The sequence below is a fragment of the Hemibagrus wyckioides genome, linkage group LG15, assembly GCF_019097595.1.
Source record: "Hemibagrus wyckioides isolate EC202008001 linkage group LG15, SWU_Hwy_1.0, whole genome shotgun sequence".
Lineage (NCBI taxonomy): Eukaryota > Metazoa > Chordata > Actinopteri > Siluriformes > Bagridae > Hemibagrus > Hemibagrus wyckioides.
Genome location: NC_080724.1, coordinates 15,255,393 through 15,272,157, shown reverse-complemented (window position 1 = coordinate 15,272,157; position 16,765 = coordinate 15,255,393). Strand labels below are relative to the sequence as shown.

At 38.7% G+C, this 16,765-nt stretch overlaps 2 protein-coding genes across 3 annotated transcripts; both read left to right on the top strand.

Annotated features, from left to right (window-relative positions):
• The first annotated feature begins 3,848 nt into the window (after nucleotides 1–3,848).
• On the top strand, nucleotides 3,849–6,257 carry hspb7 (heat shock protein family, member 7 (cardiovascular)). The gene is made up of 3 exons (XM_058409333.1): nucleotides 3,849–4,326; nucleotides 5,044–5,177; nucleotides 5,624–6,257. The coding sequence occupies exons 1-3, from the start codon at nucleotides 4,155–4,157 to the stop codon at nucleotides 5,801–5,803; spliced, it is 486 nt and encodes a 161-aa protein (XP_058265316.1). The 5' UTR covers nucleotides 3,849–4,154; the 3' UTR covers nucleotides 5,804–6,257.
• A 1,196-nt stretch (nucleotides 6,258–7,453) lies between these two features.
• zbtb17 (zinc finger and BTB domain containing 17) lies at nucleotides 7,454–15,958 on the top strand. 2 transcript variants are annotated; one of them, XM_058410931.1, is made up of 15 exons: nucleotides 7,454–7,853; nucleotides 9,312–9,558; nucleotides 9,764–9,925; nucleotides 10,081–10,404; nucleotides 10,501–10,590; nucleotides 10,691–10,935; nucleotides 11,431–11,573; nucleotides 11,832–12,132; nucleotides 12,211–12,298; nucleotides 12,468–12,584; nucleotides 12,683–12,803; nucleotides 12,957–13,087; nucleotides 13,201–13,473; nucleotides 13,609–13,698; nucleotides 14,650–15,958. In XM_058410931.1, exons 2-15 carry the CDS (start codon nucleotides 9,354–9,356, stop codon nucleotides 15,003–15,005), a joined length of 2,646 nt encoding a protein of 881 aa, XP_058266914.1. In that variant the 5' UTR covers nucleotides 7,454–7,853; nucleotides 9,312–9,353; the 3' UTR covers nucleotides 15,006–15,958. The 2 variants fall into 2 exon arrangements, with proteins under 2 accessions (XP_058266914.1, XP_058266915.1); XM_058410932.1 differs by having other exon boundaries at nucleotides 7,454–7,857.
• The last annotated feature ends 807 nt before the right edge of the window (nucleotides 15,959–16,765 follow it).

The following is a 16,765-nucleotide window of genomic DNA, read 5'->3' as shown; positions in this document are numbered from 1 at the left end:
ATCCCTATTGTGTTCTCCCAAACAGATGATGCTTAGCTTCAAGAAATGAATGTTTAGATCTGGCACTGATGGATAATTTGTTAAAAAGAAACCCAACATATTCACTGTAATATGAAATAATATTTATTCAGGCATTATTTGAGAGCATTTCATGCAAATTAGTCACAGCTCCAGGAGGCTGTTATATTTATAATATAATAATCACAAGTTTACCTGTATTAGTTATTCTGTCTTCGTTGGCAGCCCACAGAGAGCAGGAAAACCGAAAAGCCCAGACAGCTGAATGACTGAACAAGAGAGCAGAGGTGAAATTGCAGTTGATTTAAATTAAATCAGTAGTGAAAATCTCTGTCCCCATGGCAGAATCATTCTGCGCTGGCTGATTGGTGGATGGATGAAGTGGCTCGTGTGCATGGAATACCATATTCTCTTTCCACTCCATGACTGATGAGCTGCTGCACTTTTTCTCATTTTCTTTCTTTAGACCTCTTTCGCTATCCATTTTCTTCTGTTTGTCTTGATGTAGGGGGTGGGTCAAATTTTGGAGAAAAATCACTAGCAATTTATTTAACACCGTAGGAATTCTTAGTTCAGTATTTAACATGGAGTTATAAGGGTGGTAAACCACAATTTTGTTTCTTAATGCAGTGATTTGATGTGTGATAATAATCTGCTATGACACAACGCCTGACCTCGAGGTGCTTGTCTGTGCATGTTCTCTCCATATCCACGTGGGTTTCCCTTTTGGTTCTCCAGATTCCTTCCAGTGTCTTAAAATCGGGCAGGTACGTGGATCGGTTACTCTAAATTGCCCCTAGGTATGAATGTGTAGTGTGTGAATGTGTGTTTGTGTGTGTGCTGCCCTGTAATGGATGAATGAATGACAGAATACACTAGATATGACTTGTAGTATACCACATACTTACTTAAAGTGATAGATTTTAAGTGAGATAGATTGGTCGTTTGTGTATTTTCCTCTAATTGACCTCTATTCTTACTTAAGTCTGTAGGTTTGGACTTTATTGGCATGACTAAGTGTTCATTTCCTAGTTGGTATTAAATAATATGTCTGTTACTTGCCACAATAAGAAGTCAGTGAAAAGAAAACAGAAAAGTTATATATGAATAATCAGTTCAGTTAAATCTTATTTACAATAATCAGATTTACAGAAATCTTTATGTAGATTTAGGATTAGATCCTTAATGAGCAGTCCAGAGGCAAGTGCAATGATGAAAAAGTCCCTGAAATGACATGAGGAAGAAACTTTGAGAGGAAACAGACACAAAAAGGAACTCATTGCCTTCTGCGTGGCACCGGATAGTGGGATTATACATCATTAATCTTTGACAACTGTTTACTCTAAAATCAAAACAGTATGAAGTGTGTTGAAAGGATACCTGGATTTTACATATGTGGTTTTTAAACACTTCACATTTTATGTCTCAGACATTTTTCATATGAGGACTTTTTACATTTAGTGCACGTGTTTGTTTTTCACATTATTCACATATTTGTGTCATACATTTTTTAAAGACGTTATTAATTTATTTCCAAATGCACATTTTCACATGTAGGTCATTTGTAGGAATGACGTCCTGTTCACATGGTCAGTTTAGTTGAGTTCATGGTAATTTTATGGAAATTTCACCTCTAAAAGTTTGAAAATCTGTTAATCTTGTACTACACATTCTGATGTCCCTTTCATAAATGGAAGGATGTACTGTACAGAGGTGAAGTGATGTGGTTAAGTGATTTTTTGTTGACTTACAATATTACACTAAGAGTATCACTTCAAGCCAGCTTAAATGGCACAGAACCCATCCATCCATCTACTGTCTATACCCGCTTATTCCTAATTAGGGTCACGGGGGGTCTGCTGGGGCCTATCCCAGCGCACATAGGGCGAAAGGCAGGGGTACACCCTGGACAGGTCGCCAGTCCATCGCAGTGGCACAGAACCAATAAGTATTAAGTTCCGAAACTAAGCTGACTTCACAACTATTTTGTTGTTTTTGGGTAATAACTCTAATGTTCTGTGAGCAATATGTGTGATTTGTCCATTAAGCAGAGATTTTGTTGTAAGAGAAGTAAAAAAAATCCCCATAATAAACACTCCAGCACGGTTAATCAGAACTCATTCGTGAAATTATCCAGTGTAGCAGCAAAATCATTATCCAGTGTAGCAGCAGAATCAGGCAGATACAGGTCAAGAGCTTTAGTTAATGTTCACATCAAACATTGGAATGGGGAAAAAAGTGTCAGTGACTTTAGCCATGGTATGGATGTTGGTGCCAGATGCGCTGGTTTAAGTATCTGAGAAACTGCTGATCTCCTGGAATTTTCACCCACAGCAGTCACTAGAGTTTACACAGAAATATCCGAATATCTGGACTGTCGGGAAGGTTATTATAACTCAATTCACCACTCTTTACAACCATGGTAAGCAGAAAACTACTGCTTTTTAACTTACTACTAACATGTTTTTGATAAATATCCACTTATTAATAAAGTGGCATCAAACAATTCATCACAAACTCCAAATGACCAGACAGTTAAGTTTCATTACTTCCTTTATTTGTTTGACATTAGAGATCTGGGTTTGGCACTTAACAGAAATCCCTCTATAATTGCAGCAGTGTTGTGTGTTACATACTGCTGTTCCTGGGTTTCTCTCAACTGACCACTAATAGCATAGTCAGAGGCAACACGGGACAAAGCTAATGATAGATTATGTAACGTGAAGCAGCTGAGAAAAACACAGGCACATGGACAGGAAAATGGCTGTGCTTGTGTCTGCTTCATTTATAAAACAAGCTTTTTTTTCCGTTTTCTGTACGTAAATTTGTTTCGATAAAATGTTCAGAATTTGGTCTTATACCTGTATAATATATAATATAATATAACCTAGAAGGTCATTCAATGTCATTTGTGAAGCACAGGCATTGTGGAGGTGGGGATGAGGGGATCTAGACTCACTCCATGATCCAGCACAGCCTGTGCCGAGAGTGATTAAAATGTAAACAGCTGCAAACTCTCTCTCTCTCTCTCTCACCAGAATAGAAACACTTGTGTGTCCACAGTGCTGCTTTGGTGACGCATGCTTTAAGAGAAGTGGTGAGTTGCTGGGCTGGATTTAGCCGATTAGTGAAGGACTTTAAAGTTTACTCAGACAGAGACAAGAAACTGAACTAATCTACTTGAGTTGCATGCTAGAGAAAAGAATAAAAGTGACCTAAAATCAGGTCAAAACAAGGACAGAGGACATAATTAGAATATTTCTGTCATCAGCATTGCTTGTATTATTATGTTATTCTGCTGCGTGCCCTTTAATTTCCAAAACAAATGAGTGTTCTTGACATATGTACTTGAGAAATGAGTTGCCCCCTGTATCTATACATACACAAATAAAAAGATTATGTGTTCCCTAAACCAAATGAACAAATGTTAACTAATCCCTTTTCTTGACGTCATTCATCCTTTGCAATCTCTCTGCATTCCTTCCATGTTTCACTGGTGTCACGATTTGCATATGTAGTGATGTTTGGTCCTACATAAAGTTCTAGCAATACTGTATATCATAGACTTTCTGTAGTAAAATCTTTGCATATGACACCTGTCAGGATGGTAAAAAGAAGTAAATAAATAAATTAAAAAAACCCCTGAAGAGATAAGAGGCACAAGATAAATCGCTATTTCAGGATGTAAGAGTTTGAAATGCCAACCACTGACCCTTTTGTCAGGGACCCTTTCTTAACCTCGAGCCCTCACCACCCAAAACTTTTCCGACCACAGACCCCCTCTCTTTTCCCTGCCTCACAAGATAAATATAGCACATAGTCATCCCGCACATCTTGTGTGTACATACACAGACAAGAGGGAGAGAAAAAAAGCCTCATAGTTCAAACCCTGAATATAAAAGCCAGTCAGACTGAGAATACCCACAAACCACCGTGGTCCACTAGTGAGAAAGAGCAGCACAAAAGAGATAACCAATAGAGGAGAGCAAGACAGAGGCTGGCTCCAATAATTCAGACATTGTTTGGACAAGACCTGCCTAAAGCCACTTCTGCATTTCCCTTTATGACCATTCTGGTCTCAAGCCTTGCTCTGTAAGAGGATATTGATTTGTTCCCACTGAAACTTGCGAACACTAATGAGCGTGAGCAGCTCTTCTGCTTATCGATCGGAGCACAGTTTCCACCAGACGTCCTCATCTTCATCTTCATCTACATCCTCATCAACCCCATACATGGAGAAAAGCAGGGGACTATTTGCCGAGGACTTTGGATCTTTCATGTGCCCCAAGGATGCAATGGGCTTTCCAAGTGAGTTATCTTACTCTCTCATTCGCTCTGGATTCATGTAGATTCACTTTCCCAACATTGGACATGCAGCTTCTATGCAGTTTCTGTTCACTTCTTTGAAATTGTTTAAATTAGAGAATAATTTCTGAATTTAATCACAATTGTAGTGCTGTACTGATTCAGAGTTTCTTTCCACTTCATTCTATAGAACCCAGAAAAAATAAGAATATATTAAATATATAACAGACAAACATATCCTTATTATCAGGTCCTGTGTATTTGCATATAAGTTAGTATAATTAGTATGCTAATGTTAAGGTATGAGTGCTGTAGGGTATTTCTGTGGAGGACTGCTAGGCCAGAATGTCCTTTAAAAGGGTCAAGTGGCATTGGAGGACAGGTTAGGTGTCAGAACTTTGTGGACCAGGGCCAAGGACGTGATTTCACCAATGTGCCTTGGGGGAACAGTTGGTCATGTGTTGCTTAGTTACAAAGACACAAAAGGGACAGTTTGGGATCCATGCAGTCACAACTGAGGCACATTTATGCAGAGGAATTTTTTATTTACACTTCAGTTGGGCTTAAACAAATTGGTAGATACGAGAAGCACCTTTATATTGACTACCTTCAGTAAATGTCATTTAAATCCATTGAGAAAAAAAAAGAAGCTCTAGATTACTTTGCCAACACTAAAATCTGTATTGAATGTTTATGTAAAACATGCGTGATTTATTTTAGGTTTGACTGGGACACCGGGAAATATCAAAACTCTTGGTGACACCTACCAGTTCACAGTAGACGTCTGTGATTTCTCCCCAGAGGACGTGATTGTTACCACCTCCAACAACCAGATTGAAGTTCGGGCAGAAAAGGTGATACGGATTCAATTCAGTTTGATTCTGTTCTATTTGTAATGCATTTTAATAACAAATGTTGTCGCATAAGCAGCTCTACAAAGATCTGTAGATTGAGACTCCATAACTCATATAGAAGGTATAATGGCATTAGAAATCATTACAGTTGCAGAAGATTAAAGACAAGTAATATATGAATTTTGTGAATTAGAATCCAAGGATAAACACAGGACAGCATTTAAGAATGCTGCAGCAGTAATTACGTAGAATTCTACAGTATCCAGGAAAGTTTTGAGGCTTGAGTCTGTCCACTGAACTGTTTTTTGGAAAGTGTGCAACTTTAGGGTGTACATTTGGGACCATTTACAACAGCGCAATAAGTGCAAAAGCTCCAAGCAGGAAACTATACATCTAAATTCTGCAAAGTTTTCTATCATTCATTATGCCTGTATTTTGTTGCACAGCTTGCCACAGATGGCACGGTGATGAACACTTTTACCCATAAATGCCAACTACCGGAGGACGTGGACCCCACTTCTGTGACGTCATCCCTGGGGCCTGAGGGGACGCTCACCATCAAAGCTCGAAGGCATCCAGCTAAACTGGAACACGCCCAAACATTTCGCACGGAAATCAAAATTTAGACCTTCTTTACATTCAGAATTTTATTGTGATTCCATGTCAGAGCTACACTTCTTTTCTTTGTACTTATGTCATCCTTTTTGTTTTCACATACTTCTCCACAGTAGGACTATAAATAAACAACCACATGGATTTTCCAGCTTGATCTCATGAGAAATTTGCAAGGATGTGAATAAACGGTGAAGGGTGAGGTTGCATTCGGCTCGATTTCACGCAAGTAAGAAAAGCAAAAGGTACAAATTTTCAGAGGTTGAGATTATGTTGGGATTTTCATTGTAATGATTAAACACACAACGGTTATGATGAGATTTGTTGTTAAATTATAGGTCATACATTTGACTTTGTAGAACGTAACTGTAAAGACTGCACAAACCCGTGTGTAGATAAATGTATATATAAGTCGAGCTGGTCTATACAAACTCACCACTGTTTGGAATAAAAAGCACATGAAGTCTGTGTGTGTAGCATTTTCATTTTCATGCGAGTTAATGATCTGTTATGTGTCTGCTGTCACAGCTACCAACAGACAGTGACTTACTAGACTATTAATAGCATTTGCTGTCATCAGTCAGTCTTTGTAACTAGGCCAGCCTTTATTCCTATGCTTTTTCATTGTTTGTGTCATTTGTACGGTTTATTATTACAACATTCTAAAAAGTGAACTAAAATGTAAATATGTATTTAAATGTTAGAATACAGTTTCCATTGTAGTATCGATAACCTTAATGTATTAATTCGTAAAAAAAAATAACCAGTATCCTTTATAGATTATTCAATACCACTTTAAACTTTAGTGTAAGAAATGCAAAATTAATAATAATAATAATAATAATAATAATAATAATAATAATAATAATAATAAGTGAACTACATTCTAAAATGGTAATCTTAATTTCAAACAGTGAACAATATAATAGAGAACTTGGTAAACATGTCAAAAGGTCACAACACTGGTAATTTTACTCCACTTCTTTTGTTTTTTAGCCTAAATTAATTAACTCCTATTTACAAAGGTATGATATGGATCATATTTTATAATTTTACATTTTTTCCCTAATGAGAATATATATATATATATATATATATATATATATATATATATATATATATATATATATATTCTATTTATTTGTATAGTGCCTTTTACAATGGACAGCTTTAAAAAAGTACAGAAACTGAGAAAGGAGGGAAATTTTTTTTAAAAATATTATTAAACTATTTTATCCCTAATGAGCAAGCCTTCGGCGACGGTGGCGAGGAAAAACTCCCTGTGATGATATGAGGAAGAAACCTTGAGAGGAACCAGGCTCAGAAGGGAACCCATCCTCATTTGGGTGACACTGGACAGTAAATACTGTAAATGTTTCTAAATAATGTCCTACAGCAGCCAAGAGCTTATGATGACCTATTAGGTCAGTGTACTTTCTGAGTTCACTAATTCCTTGCTGTCACAAGCTGGCAAGATCTGTGACGGTGTGAAAATCCCCAAGTGGCTCTGTATATTTGTATTATATCAGCTTTTCAATTCAACAACGACTGCATGAGCTCCATAATGAACCAGCATATGTTGGTAAACAGCACTCTTATGTGGTCACCAAGGAGAACTGCAATCCCGCGCATGCGCAAAGACAACCCCACGAACCCCACTCGGCCACTATCAATCGATCAGAGAGCGGAAGATGGCGGAGCGTCGAGTCTGAGCAACGACATCGATCGCCGGATAACTCGATCGGACGCAATCGCTCGAGTGTGCGAAATTGATCAAGTACGTCCAGGTTTTTGGCTAAAACCACTGGCGATAATATGAACATTTAAACGGTGTCGCGATGGGCCGATTACGGGCGTTACAACGCGTCGTTCCTGAAGCAAAAAGGAACAGAAGCTGAGGACACTTTCAGACCGTCTCCTGTCACCTCCATCTTGTTTCACGGCTCCAGCCGCGGCCAGGCACGCTGAATTAATCCCGGAGCCCGAGAACAGAGGACTCCTAATCAATCCGCAACATCGTCAACCTGCTAGTGGAGGGATAAAGTAGGCCTGTGTGCCTGAAGTGTATGTGGGTTTAATTTCATGTTTACATGGCGTCCACTCATTCATACAACACACACGCGTGTGATCTCAGTGTTTAATAAGAGGACGAGTCAAATATATTCGATCGAAATGACTTTGTTCATGCTGCTGGGACAAAATCCGCTTCAAATATGACCGAAAAACACTGTTTATCAGCTAACTATATCACTAGCTTTAGTGTATGATGCAGAAAATACTGTATATTATAGTACAACACCTGAAGCCATGTTAACTACACACAGTGTCTACCAGTAGATAGATAGATAGATAGATAGATAGATAGATAGATAGATAGATAGATAGATACTTTGTTCATCCCAAATGAGAGTTAGGTTTCTTTAGGGAGGCTTACAGAGTGACAAGGAAACGTAATAAATGAAATATTCTCTATTTAGTATTGATCCTATTACAATAATAAAATTGGTTAATTTGTACAGCCATGAACCGGTTGATTTGATTGTACCAAAAGAAGTTTTTTCTCAATAAAACTTGTTAATAGTTTGTTTAGGCTTAAAAACATTAACGCTGCTAATGACTGAATTTTTTTATTTATTTTTTTTTCATTTTTTTAAGAAAGTATTTATTGTGGTATTGGTGTTATTGAAGCCACGATACCAATGTGGTACAATTTTACATATACAATTTTATCTGTAAATATTCAAAACATAAATATAAAGATCTGGGCCATACAGTGAGGTTGCTTTTATAGTGCGTTTATACATCTGGTTTTTGCATTATCACAGTACATGGCAATACAAATATTACATATAAAAATATGTAAGATGTTATTATAATAAACTTTAAATTATATAAAATGTAAACTTTGATGCACATTTGACCAGGCTAACTGAGTGACCAGGTTTGCAAAATGTTACTTTCATTATATCATCATGCGATTCTCATAAACTGAAACCAACTGGGGATGTTTGGGGGATATTTTATCCAAAACTGAGTTACATTTTTATCCATTTACATTTCTGGCATTTGGCAGATGCCCTTATCCCGAGCGACATACAAAAGTGCTTTGAAGTCTCTATCGATGAATAAATCAACACTGGTTCAATAGGTCACCTACTTGAGGATACCTAAAAACTGTGTTGGGATATATATATATATATATATATATATATATATATATATATAAGAGCTAAATAAAGGCTGCAGGTTTGATACATAACCTGAAATCATGAAATCAGTCAAAATGCAGGCATTTTGTTATTGGCATTTAATTTTTTGTAATAAGGACTGAATGATAATTATGTCTTTTATTAACTTGTAGGCTTTAAATCAAGCAGCACTTATTGCTTTATTAAGTTGTCAAAACTTTCAAAAGCACATACAGTAAATTATTACAATGTATAGAAACATTTTTGTCTGTAATTAATTTAGTTGCAAAAAAAAATTAATCATTAATATCACCTATTTGTTGTTTCACGACAGGATTATTCAAAGCAACAGCCTGACGTATTCCAGGTGGCAGTCATGGACTTCCCATGGCACAGCGGGAAGGTTTTAGAGCAGCTGAATCATCAGCGTCAGCAGGATCTCCTGTGTGACTGCACGTTTGTCGTGGATGGAGTAGATTTCAAAGCCCACAAGGCAATACTGGCAGCATGTAGCACTTACTTCCATGCTCTCTTTCTTGACCAGAAGGATGTTGTGCATTTGGATATCAGTAATGCTGCAGGTATGCAATCTATCTCTTCCAAAAATCTGGCACAAAATGCATGAAGTTACAGTTCAACAGAAAAATGTATGAGTATGAAAGCGAACACACTAAATCTCTTGTTGAGATAAAGTATATTACTTCTTGTCCTGACGTTGTGCAGACTGATGCACGAAACTGTACATTTTCTTCACGTTCTGCAATTTCTATTTTATGGTTCTTGCAGGCCTTGGACAAATCCTTGAATTTATGTACACGGCTAAGCTGACGCTGAACCCTCAGAATGTCGAGGACGTGCTGGCTGTAGCCACTTTTCTTCAAATGCAAGAAATTGTCAATGCATGCTCTGCTTATAAGTCACTCACAGGACCGTCAGTGATAAACAATGGTCAGTAATGTCCAAGTTTTTATGTATTTGTTTATTTATTTGTTTTTGTTTTTATCTTATATTATCGCCCCACCATGCTTTATTTGTTACTTTGTATATTTTTATGTGATATGCCTTTCATGGTTATCCTTTGTTTTTTGCTTCATATCACAAAGACGTATCATGTCCATCTGAGCAACATCAGACACTGGTTAAAGAAGACAATGATGCTTCCACTGAGCATCAGGACAGTCCTGTCTCACCTCAGAGCGGCGGTCCTGAAGCAGATGAAGCTCCTTCATCGTCGGTGACCTCAGAAGAGCAGCAGGCGAGGTGTAGCACTACTGAAAAACAAAGCGCAGGAAGTCAAAGTGCAGGAGTTAGGGTAGGAAGACCAAACAAGGTCAGCCAGATCTCCAAGCCAAAGGAACAGGAGGAGAGCTCAACTAAGGATCTCATGGAGTATCAAGATGACCTGTCTGATGCTGATTACACACCCAGTCAGTCTGTCCTCTTTGTCTTATCGTTTCTTCAACTAGGATGACCTTCTTTAGCACCCACTGTATATGAAATCTTTCTGTTCTTCTTTCATTCAGAAATATCACAAAGAGCTGTGACTAGGAGGTCTTGCGTACGCACACGGAGAAGCAAATCAAAATCTACCACTCACTGCGTGTCCCCTCCAGGTAAACACTCACCTCTGATATCTGATATCTAGAACTGCATTCATGTATATTTTCACTTCAGGTGATTACTTTGTGCTTTTTTTTTTTTGCTTGGTGGCAGATGATGGAAGCGTAGAAACTTCGTCAAAAACCACGATCGAAGAAAATGTTAGAGAAGAACAAGAACAGGAAGAGGAGGCTGATGAAGAGGAGGAGCATACAGAGCAGGAGGATGAAGGAGACATGGATGTAGATGATGCAGCAGCAGAAGTAACAGATGAAGGAGAAGGAAAGTGTCTAAGGTCTGGGGTCATTGCTGAACGCAGTGAGTCCAGATCGTACGGGTCCATCACACACAAATGTGAGGTGAGAGAGGTGTGGCATGTTTATACCATGCGCTAAATTATATCTCCTGTTTTTTTTTTTCTGTACACATATACATGCTATATCTATGCTATAAATTCTTCCCTCTAAAACTATACCTATCTCTAAAATTGAATTTATAATAGAAAAAAAAAATCATGTTTTTGCCTATACGTTTATTGACTTCAGTACAGCTGCCCTTAGACTTTTTCATTTGGGTGAGTTTTGGAGTAAACAAGCTTTCTGATTGTTCCACAGTACAGAGAAATTTGCTGAACTTAAGCACACATCAGTCCAGTACAGCAGTAGATAAAAATCAGGTTGAGAGCACTTTAAAACTGAATTATAGCCCACCTCCTTTTCCACTATGATTTTTCTTCCATGGACATACAGAATTTTGGCAGTAGTTTGCATTATTTTGCATTCTGTGTCTGGATTTAGTTTATGTGCAAACCACTTCCATCCTCAATTCTCCATGGTCTTTGATGGCTTTTGCAGGACTGTGGGAAGAAGTTTACCCACACTGGGAATTTTAAACGACACATGCGCATCCACACGGGCGAGAAGCCCTTCAGCTGCAGGGACTGCAGCAAGGCGTTCTCAGACCCGGCCGCCTGCAAAGCTCATGAAAAAACCCACAGGTACGTTATCGCAGTGCCAACAGCACCATACTTGAGCAGCAGTGAGGGTTGGGACCAGATGGTGATGGTTGTTATAGGTGCATGAGTGAGTCACTGGTAGAATTTGACCATCTGTACTTTAAAACTATACACACTAGAGTATATGTTAAATTTGCTTGACCATGCCGTACATTTTGATGCTACTCAGAAGCTGAAAATCCAACTGCCTAGATTAAAAAGGACCATAGTTGACCCATAAGCACCTCTTTTCACCTCTAGCCCTGTAAAGCCATACTGCTGTTCCACATGCGGGAAGAGCTACCGGCAGATCAGCCTGCTGAACCTGCACAGGAAGCGGCACACAGGAGAGGCACGCTACAGCTGCGACGAGTGCGGCAAACTCTTCACCACATCGGGTAACCTGAAGCGCCACCAGCTGGTGCATAGCGGCAAGAAGCCGTACCACTGCGACTACTGCGAGCGTGCTTTCTCCGACCCCACGGCCAAAATGCGCCACCTGGAGATCCATGATGCGGACAAGGGCCATAAATGCCCACAATGTGACAAGAAATTCAATCAGGTTAGATAAAGGGCAGAAAGTGCCAAACATAAAATGTTTGGTTGAAACATATTAACCGATTAACAAAATCCTTTTCAGTTAGGAAACCTGAAAGCTCACATGAAGATCCACATCGCAGACGGACCTCTAAAGTGTAAAGAGTGTGGGAAGCAGTTCACCACATCAGGTGAGATGTTTACAGAAAAAGGTGGTATGGGTGTAGGAGCGTGTATAAGGGTCTGCGAGAGTGTGTGCGTCTGTGTGACCGTGTGAGTGTGTGTTTCTGCATGTATGACTATATTTGTGCGAGTGTGTGTGCGTGTATTAGAGTGCTTGACGGTGCTCTCTTTGTGCAGGGAACCTGAAGAGGCACTTACGAGTTCACAGTGGAGAGAAGCCCTTTGTGTGTATGCACTGTCAGAGAGCTTTTGCTGATCCGGGTGCATTGCAGAGACACGTGCGCATTCACACAGGTACTACACTCACTATATTTCCACCTCTCACAGGGCTTCTATCTGCATGCATCGAGTTCTGTAAAGTGGTGTGTGTGTGTGTGTCTGTGTGATTGCAGGGGAAAAGCCATGTCTTTGTCTGATCTGCGGAAAAGGCTTCACACAGGCCAGTTCACTGATTGCTCACGTCCGACAGCACACTGGAGAGAAACCATATGTATGTGACCGCTGTGGCAAAAGGTAACTGATATACATGTGTATATATATTTATAAGCCTGTGGATAAGCCTATTGAGCATAAACATGCTATGTTATTAAACAAATTTATAACTATTTTATAAACTGATTTGGATTATTTATGGATACTGTGTAATTATAATGCTGTAATGTACAGGTTTGTGCAGTCCAGCCAACTGGCCAATCACATCCGCCATCATGACAACATACGACCCCACAAATGCCAAACCTGCAACAAAGCGTTCGTCAATGTCGGAGACCTCTCTAAACATATCATCATTCATACAGGTACGCAAACAAGTGCTGAATAATTTTTGTAAGCTTTAGATTATTTCATTTTTCAGAATTTCAGCATGACATCAGAGTGGACCGCTTATTTATCGCTGTAACTCCAATCACAGGTGAAAAGCCTTATCTTTGTGACAAGTGTGGGCGTGGGTTTAACCGTGTAGACAACCTCCGCTCCCACGTTAAAACCGTTCACCAGGGCAAAGCGGGGATGAAGAGACTGGTTGTGACCGACGAAGACAACGAGGAGGACAAGCTACTTCCTGCAACTGCCTCTGTGTCCGAGCTTGATGAGAACGAAGTCAATATCGTTACAGTCACCACAGATGACATTGTGACTTTGGCTACAGAAGCATTGGCAGCCAACACTGTCGCACAGCTGACTGGTAAGAGACAACAATGAATACACAAGATATAATGTGTGTGAGATATTTATTAGCACAAAGAGGAGGTAATTGTTTTTGTATTTGTTTGAGATGATGTGTAACAGTTGATGAGAATGATTTCGCTCTGTTCTGCAGTGGTGCCTGTTGCAACATCTGTGTCTGCGGATGAAACCGAGGCTCTGAAAGCTGAGATCACAAAGGCAGTGGAGAAAGTGCAGGAGGCTGGTGAGTCAAAGAACATATATTAGACGCCCATGTGCCAAAAAACTCATGGTATATGTACTTTTGAGTGCAAAATATCCTCACATCCCTAGAGCAAAATATCAGTTTACCCAAACAAGACATTAAGTGTTTTATGTTTAATAGACTCTTCCTCGTATTTCAAAAGACAAGGGCCTAATAGTGTATGTTACGTTGTAAGGGATGTCATGTATATTACTGTCTTCAGATCAGGTCTTGCAATCAAGAGTGTCATGTTGTTGTTGATCTTTCGGCTGCTCCCTACATGTGTGAAGGGTCACGACAGCGGACCAACTGATCCACACAACAACTTGGCACAGGTTTTACGCCGGATGCCCTTCCTGACGCAACCCTCCCATTTTTACCTTGGGCTTTTTTAAAACAGAAATGCATGTTCAATTTTCTCATGATTTTTTGGTGCAGTTTGTCTTAAAGGAGCAGTTTGTAATAGAGGCTTGCATTGCCTGTGAGATTGATTTTCAGTTGCAGTGAACAAACAGACGATCCCTCCCTTTCCTGACCACAGTCCCTCTGTTGAAACCTTTGACATTAAGCTCATTTCTGTGCCAGGAAATGTCTACAAGTATATAAACTAGGTAGCTGTCATATTATAATCGGAATGCTAGTATTACGATTTTACAAACTCTTCTTAAAATTAGATAATTTATCACAAACTGCACCTTTACAGGTAGACAGCGCAGATTGCTATTACACCATGCTACAAATTAAGAACTAATTTCTACTGCCCTCCTGCCCCTGTGTACTTCATTTGTTGTGAGAAGTTGCAGGATAGGTTATTACTGTACCTAATCCTCGGTCATCCTTCTCCTGCAGTGTTTTGTCTCAGTACCATCAGTACAGAATGACAGCATATTCCTTAATGTCAAACCAGTTCACATCATCTTTAAAGTCCATTTTCATTCCCAACCTTTATAGATCCCAACACCCAGATCTTATATGCATGTGACTCCTGTGGTGACAAGTTCCTGGACGCCAGTTCTCTGGCCCAGCACGTGCGCATCCACACGGCCCAGGCTCTCGTCATGTTCCAGGCCGACTCAGACTTCTACCAGCAGTACGAGGCGGCGGACGGCACTTGGCAGACCACCGAGCAGGTCATTCAGGGAGAAGAGCTCCTCTTCAGAAGGGAGGGAGAGGAAGAGGCTAACGATGGCACCCATGACGAAGAGGCACATAATGTACCTCAGACCGAGGAGGAGGAAGAGGAGGCGGAGTCTCAGGCTGAAACTGAAGGAGAGGATGTACAGATTTGTGAAAGTGAGACACAGTGATGCTATACTGAGTGAAAACCCCAGAAACACCAGTATAGTCGAGAAGATATTAGATATTACTTGAAATGTTACCATGTTACTATTTCAAGTCAAATACTACAGTTTGGGCTTGTATTTACAAATTGGTTGCATAGCACAAGCACATGATTTAATGCTTTGGCTGTAAATAATTCTTTTAAAAAGGAGTCATTTGTTTTCCAACATGACTGCTAATTCTTGCCCAGTGCACATGTCTGTCATTTATGCTGTATTTTTCTGATACTTGTCACACAACACAGAAGAAACTATAATCTGCACCTCTCACTTTATATGGTTTCTTTACCAGCAGCTACATTCTCAGTCATGCACTAACACTGAGTATTAAACATTGCATACACTGCGCATAACATTGTAACCTGTGTTCTGTCACGGTCTTATATGTTTCATAAAAAAAAAAAAAACATCAGTTATCGAAACTGAACACAATTTCTATTTTTGTCTTAATTACTCAGGATCATGTACATTTAGGATATATATAACATTAAACAAAGAATCAAACCCTTGTGAATATGTGAAGCATTATATGCATACGAGTGCAAATGTTTGCATGTTGAAACAATGACATTCAGCATACGTTTGTTGTGTTAAGGTGAACCTAATTTGTTCACTTTTTTCATTACTTTTATTTTATTTGCCCCTTTTAAAATTTCCTGCTGTTTCATTTGGATTTTTGAGAATCTCACTTGTTATTTTATTTCTACTTGTCAAGTCTTGGTGTCTGTTTCATTTCTTATTTATTTCTGACTTCACCATTGATTATGTTAACCACTTGGATAGTTTTTTAGTACTCTTCTCCTACTGACTCCTAACTCATCTGCTAACAGCAATCTTTTCACCTTGGTGTAAACAAATGAGCTAGACTCAAGTTGATGTAACATTAAAATTAACATTCTATTTTGTTAATAAACTGTAAAACAGTGATCACAAGAAACGTGTATGTATGAGTAAAAACAGAAAGATTGCATCAGTAATAAGAATAATAAGGAGAGGAATAATTGATCTTGATTAAGTGTTTTATACTGGTCAGGGTCGGGGAAATGGTGTCCATCATGGATCAGCATGCACATGCTCACATCTAGGGGAAATTTAGCATAGCTATGAAACTACCAGGCAGTGTTTTAGATTGCGGGAGGAACTTGGAGAACCTTGAAGAAACCCACACAGTGTTTTTTATTTACTTCATTTATTTATTTATCTTTTGGGGATTGGCGGTAGCCTGATCTCAGGTTTGAACCTGACCATGCAGATGTTCACCACCACCAATAATAATAATAATAATAATAATAATAATAATAATAATAATAATAATAATAATAATGTTGCTTAATAACAGCCTCCCAAATAAGGTATTTCCTGTAAATGTATCATATAAAATAAATAAATAGCACTGGCTTTCATTTTTAAATTAAAAAAATAAATAAACTTGATGAAATGTTTGATTTAGGTTTTGAAAGGGACAATTATAAAAACAAACCCTGATGTTACAATAATAATAATAATAATAATAATAATAACGATAACGATGATAATTCAAGATTCAAAGAACTTTATTAATCCCAGCGGGAAATTCCTTTCCCATGTTACAGTTGCTCTAATAAAGAAAGAAAGAAATATGTACTCCGTTATGTAAACTGTAAAATAAAATAAATAAATACAAATTGTGTACACATAATAGTGTAGAACTGGAATATTGCACACGAGGATTGTCAATTGGTGGTCAT

What these genes read in the sequence shown, in the direction of transcription:
- hspb7 (XM_058409333.1), top strand. Translation starts at nt 4,155, where the DNA reads ATGAGCGTGAGCAGCTCTTCTGCTTATCGATCGGAGCACAGTTTCCAC. An exon ending in GGATGCAATGGGCTTTCCAA is followed by an intron (nt 4,327 to 5,043) that starts GTGAGTTATCTT and finishes GATTTATTTTAG; the next exon opens with GTTTGACTGGGACACCGGGA. An exon ending in TTGAAGTTCGGGCAGAAAAG is followed by an intron (nt 5,178 to 5,623) that starts GTGATACGGATT and finishes TTTGTTGCACAG; the next exon opens with CTTGCCACAGATGGCACGGT.
- zbtb17 (XM_058410931.1), top strand. Translation starts at nt 9,354, where the DNA reads ATGGACTTCCCATGGCACAGCGGGAAGGTTTTAGAGCAGCTGAATCAT. An exon ending in TGATGCTGATTACACACCCA is followed by an intron (nt 10,405 to 10,500) that starts GTCAGTCTGTCC and finishes TCTTTCATTCAG; the next exon opens with AAATATCACAAAGAGCTGTG. An exon ending in ACATATCATCATTCATACAG is followed by an intron (nt 13,088 to 13,200) that starts GTACGCAAACAA and finishes CTCCAATCACAG; the next exon opens with GTGAAAAGCCTTATCTTTGT.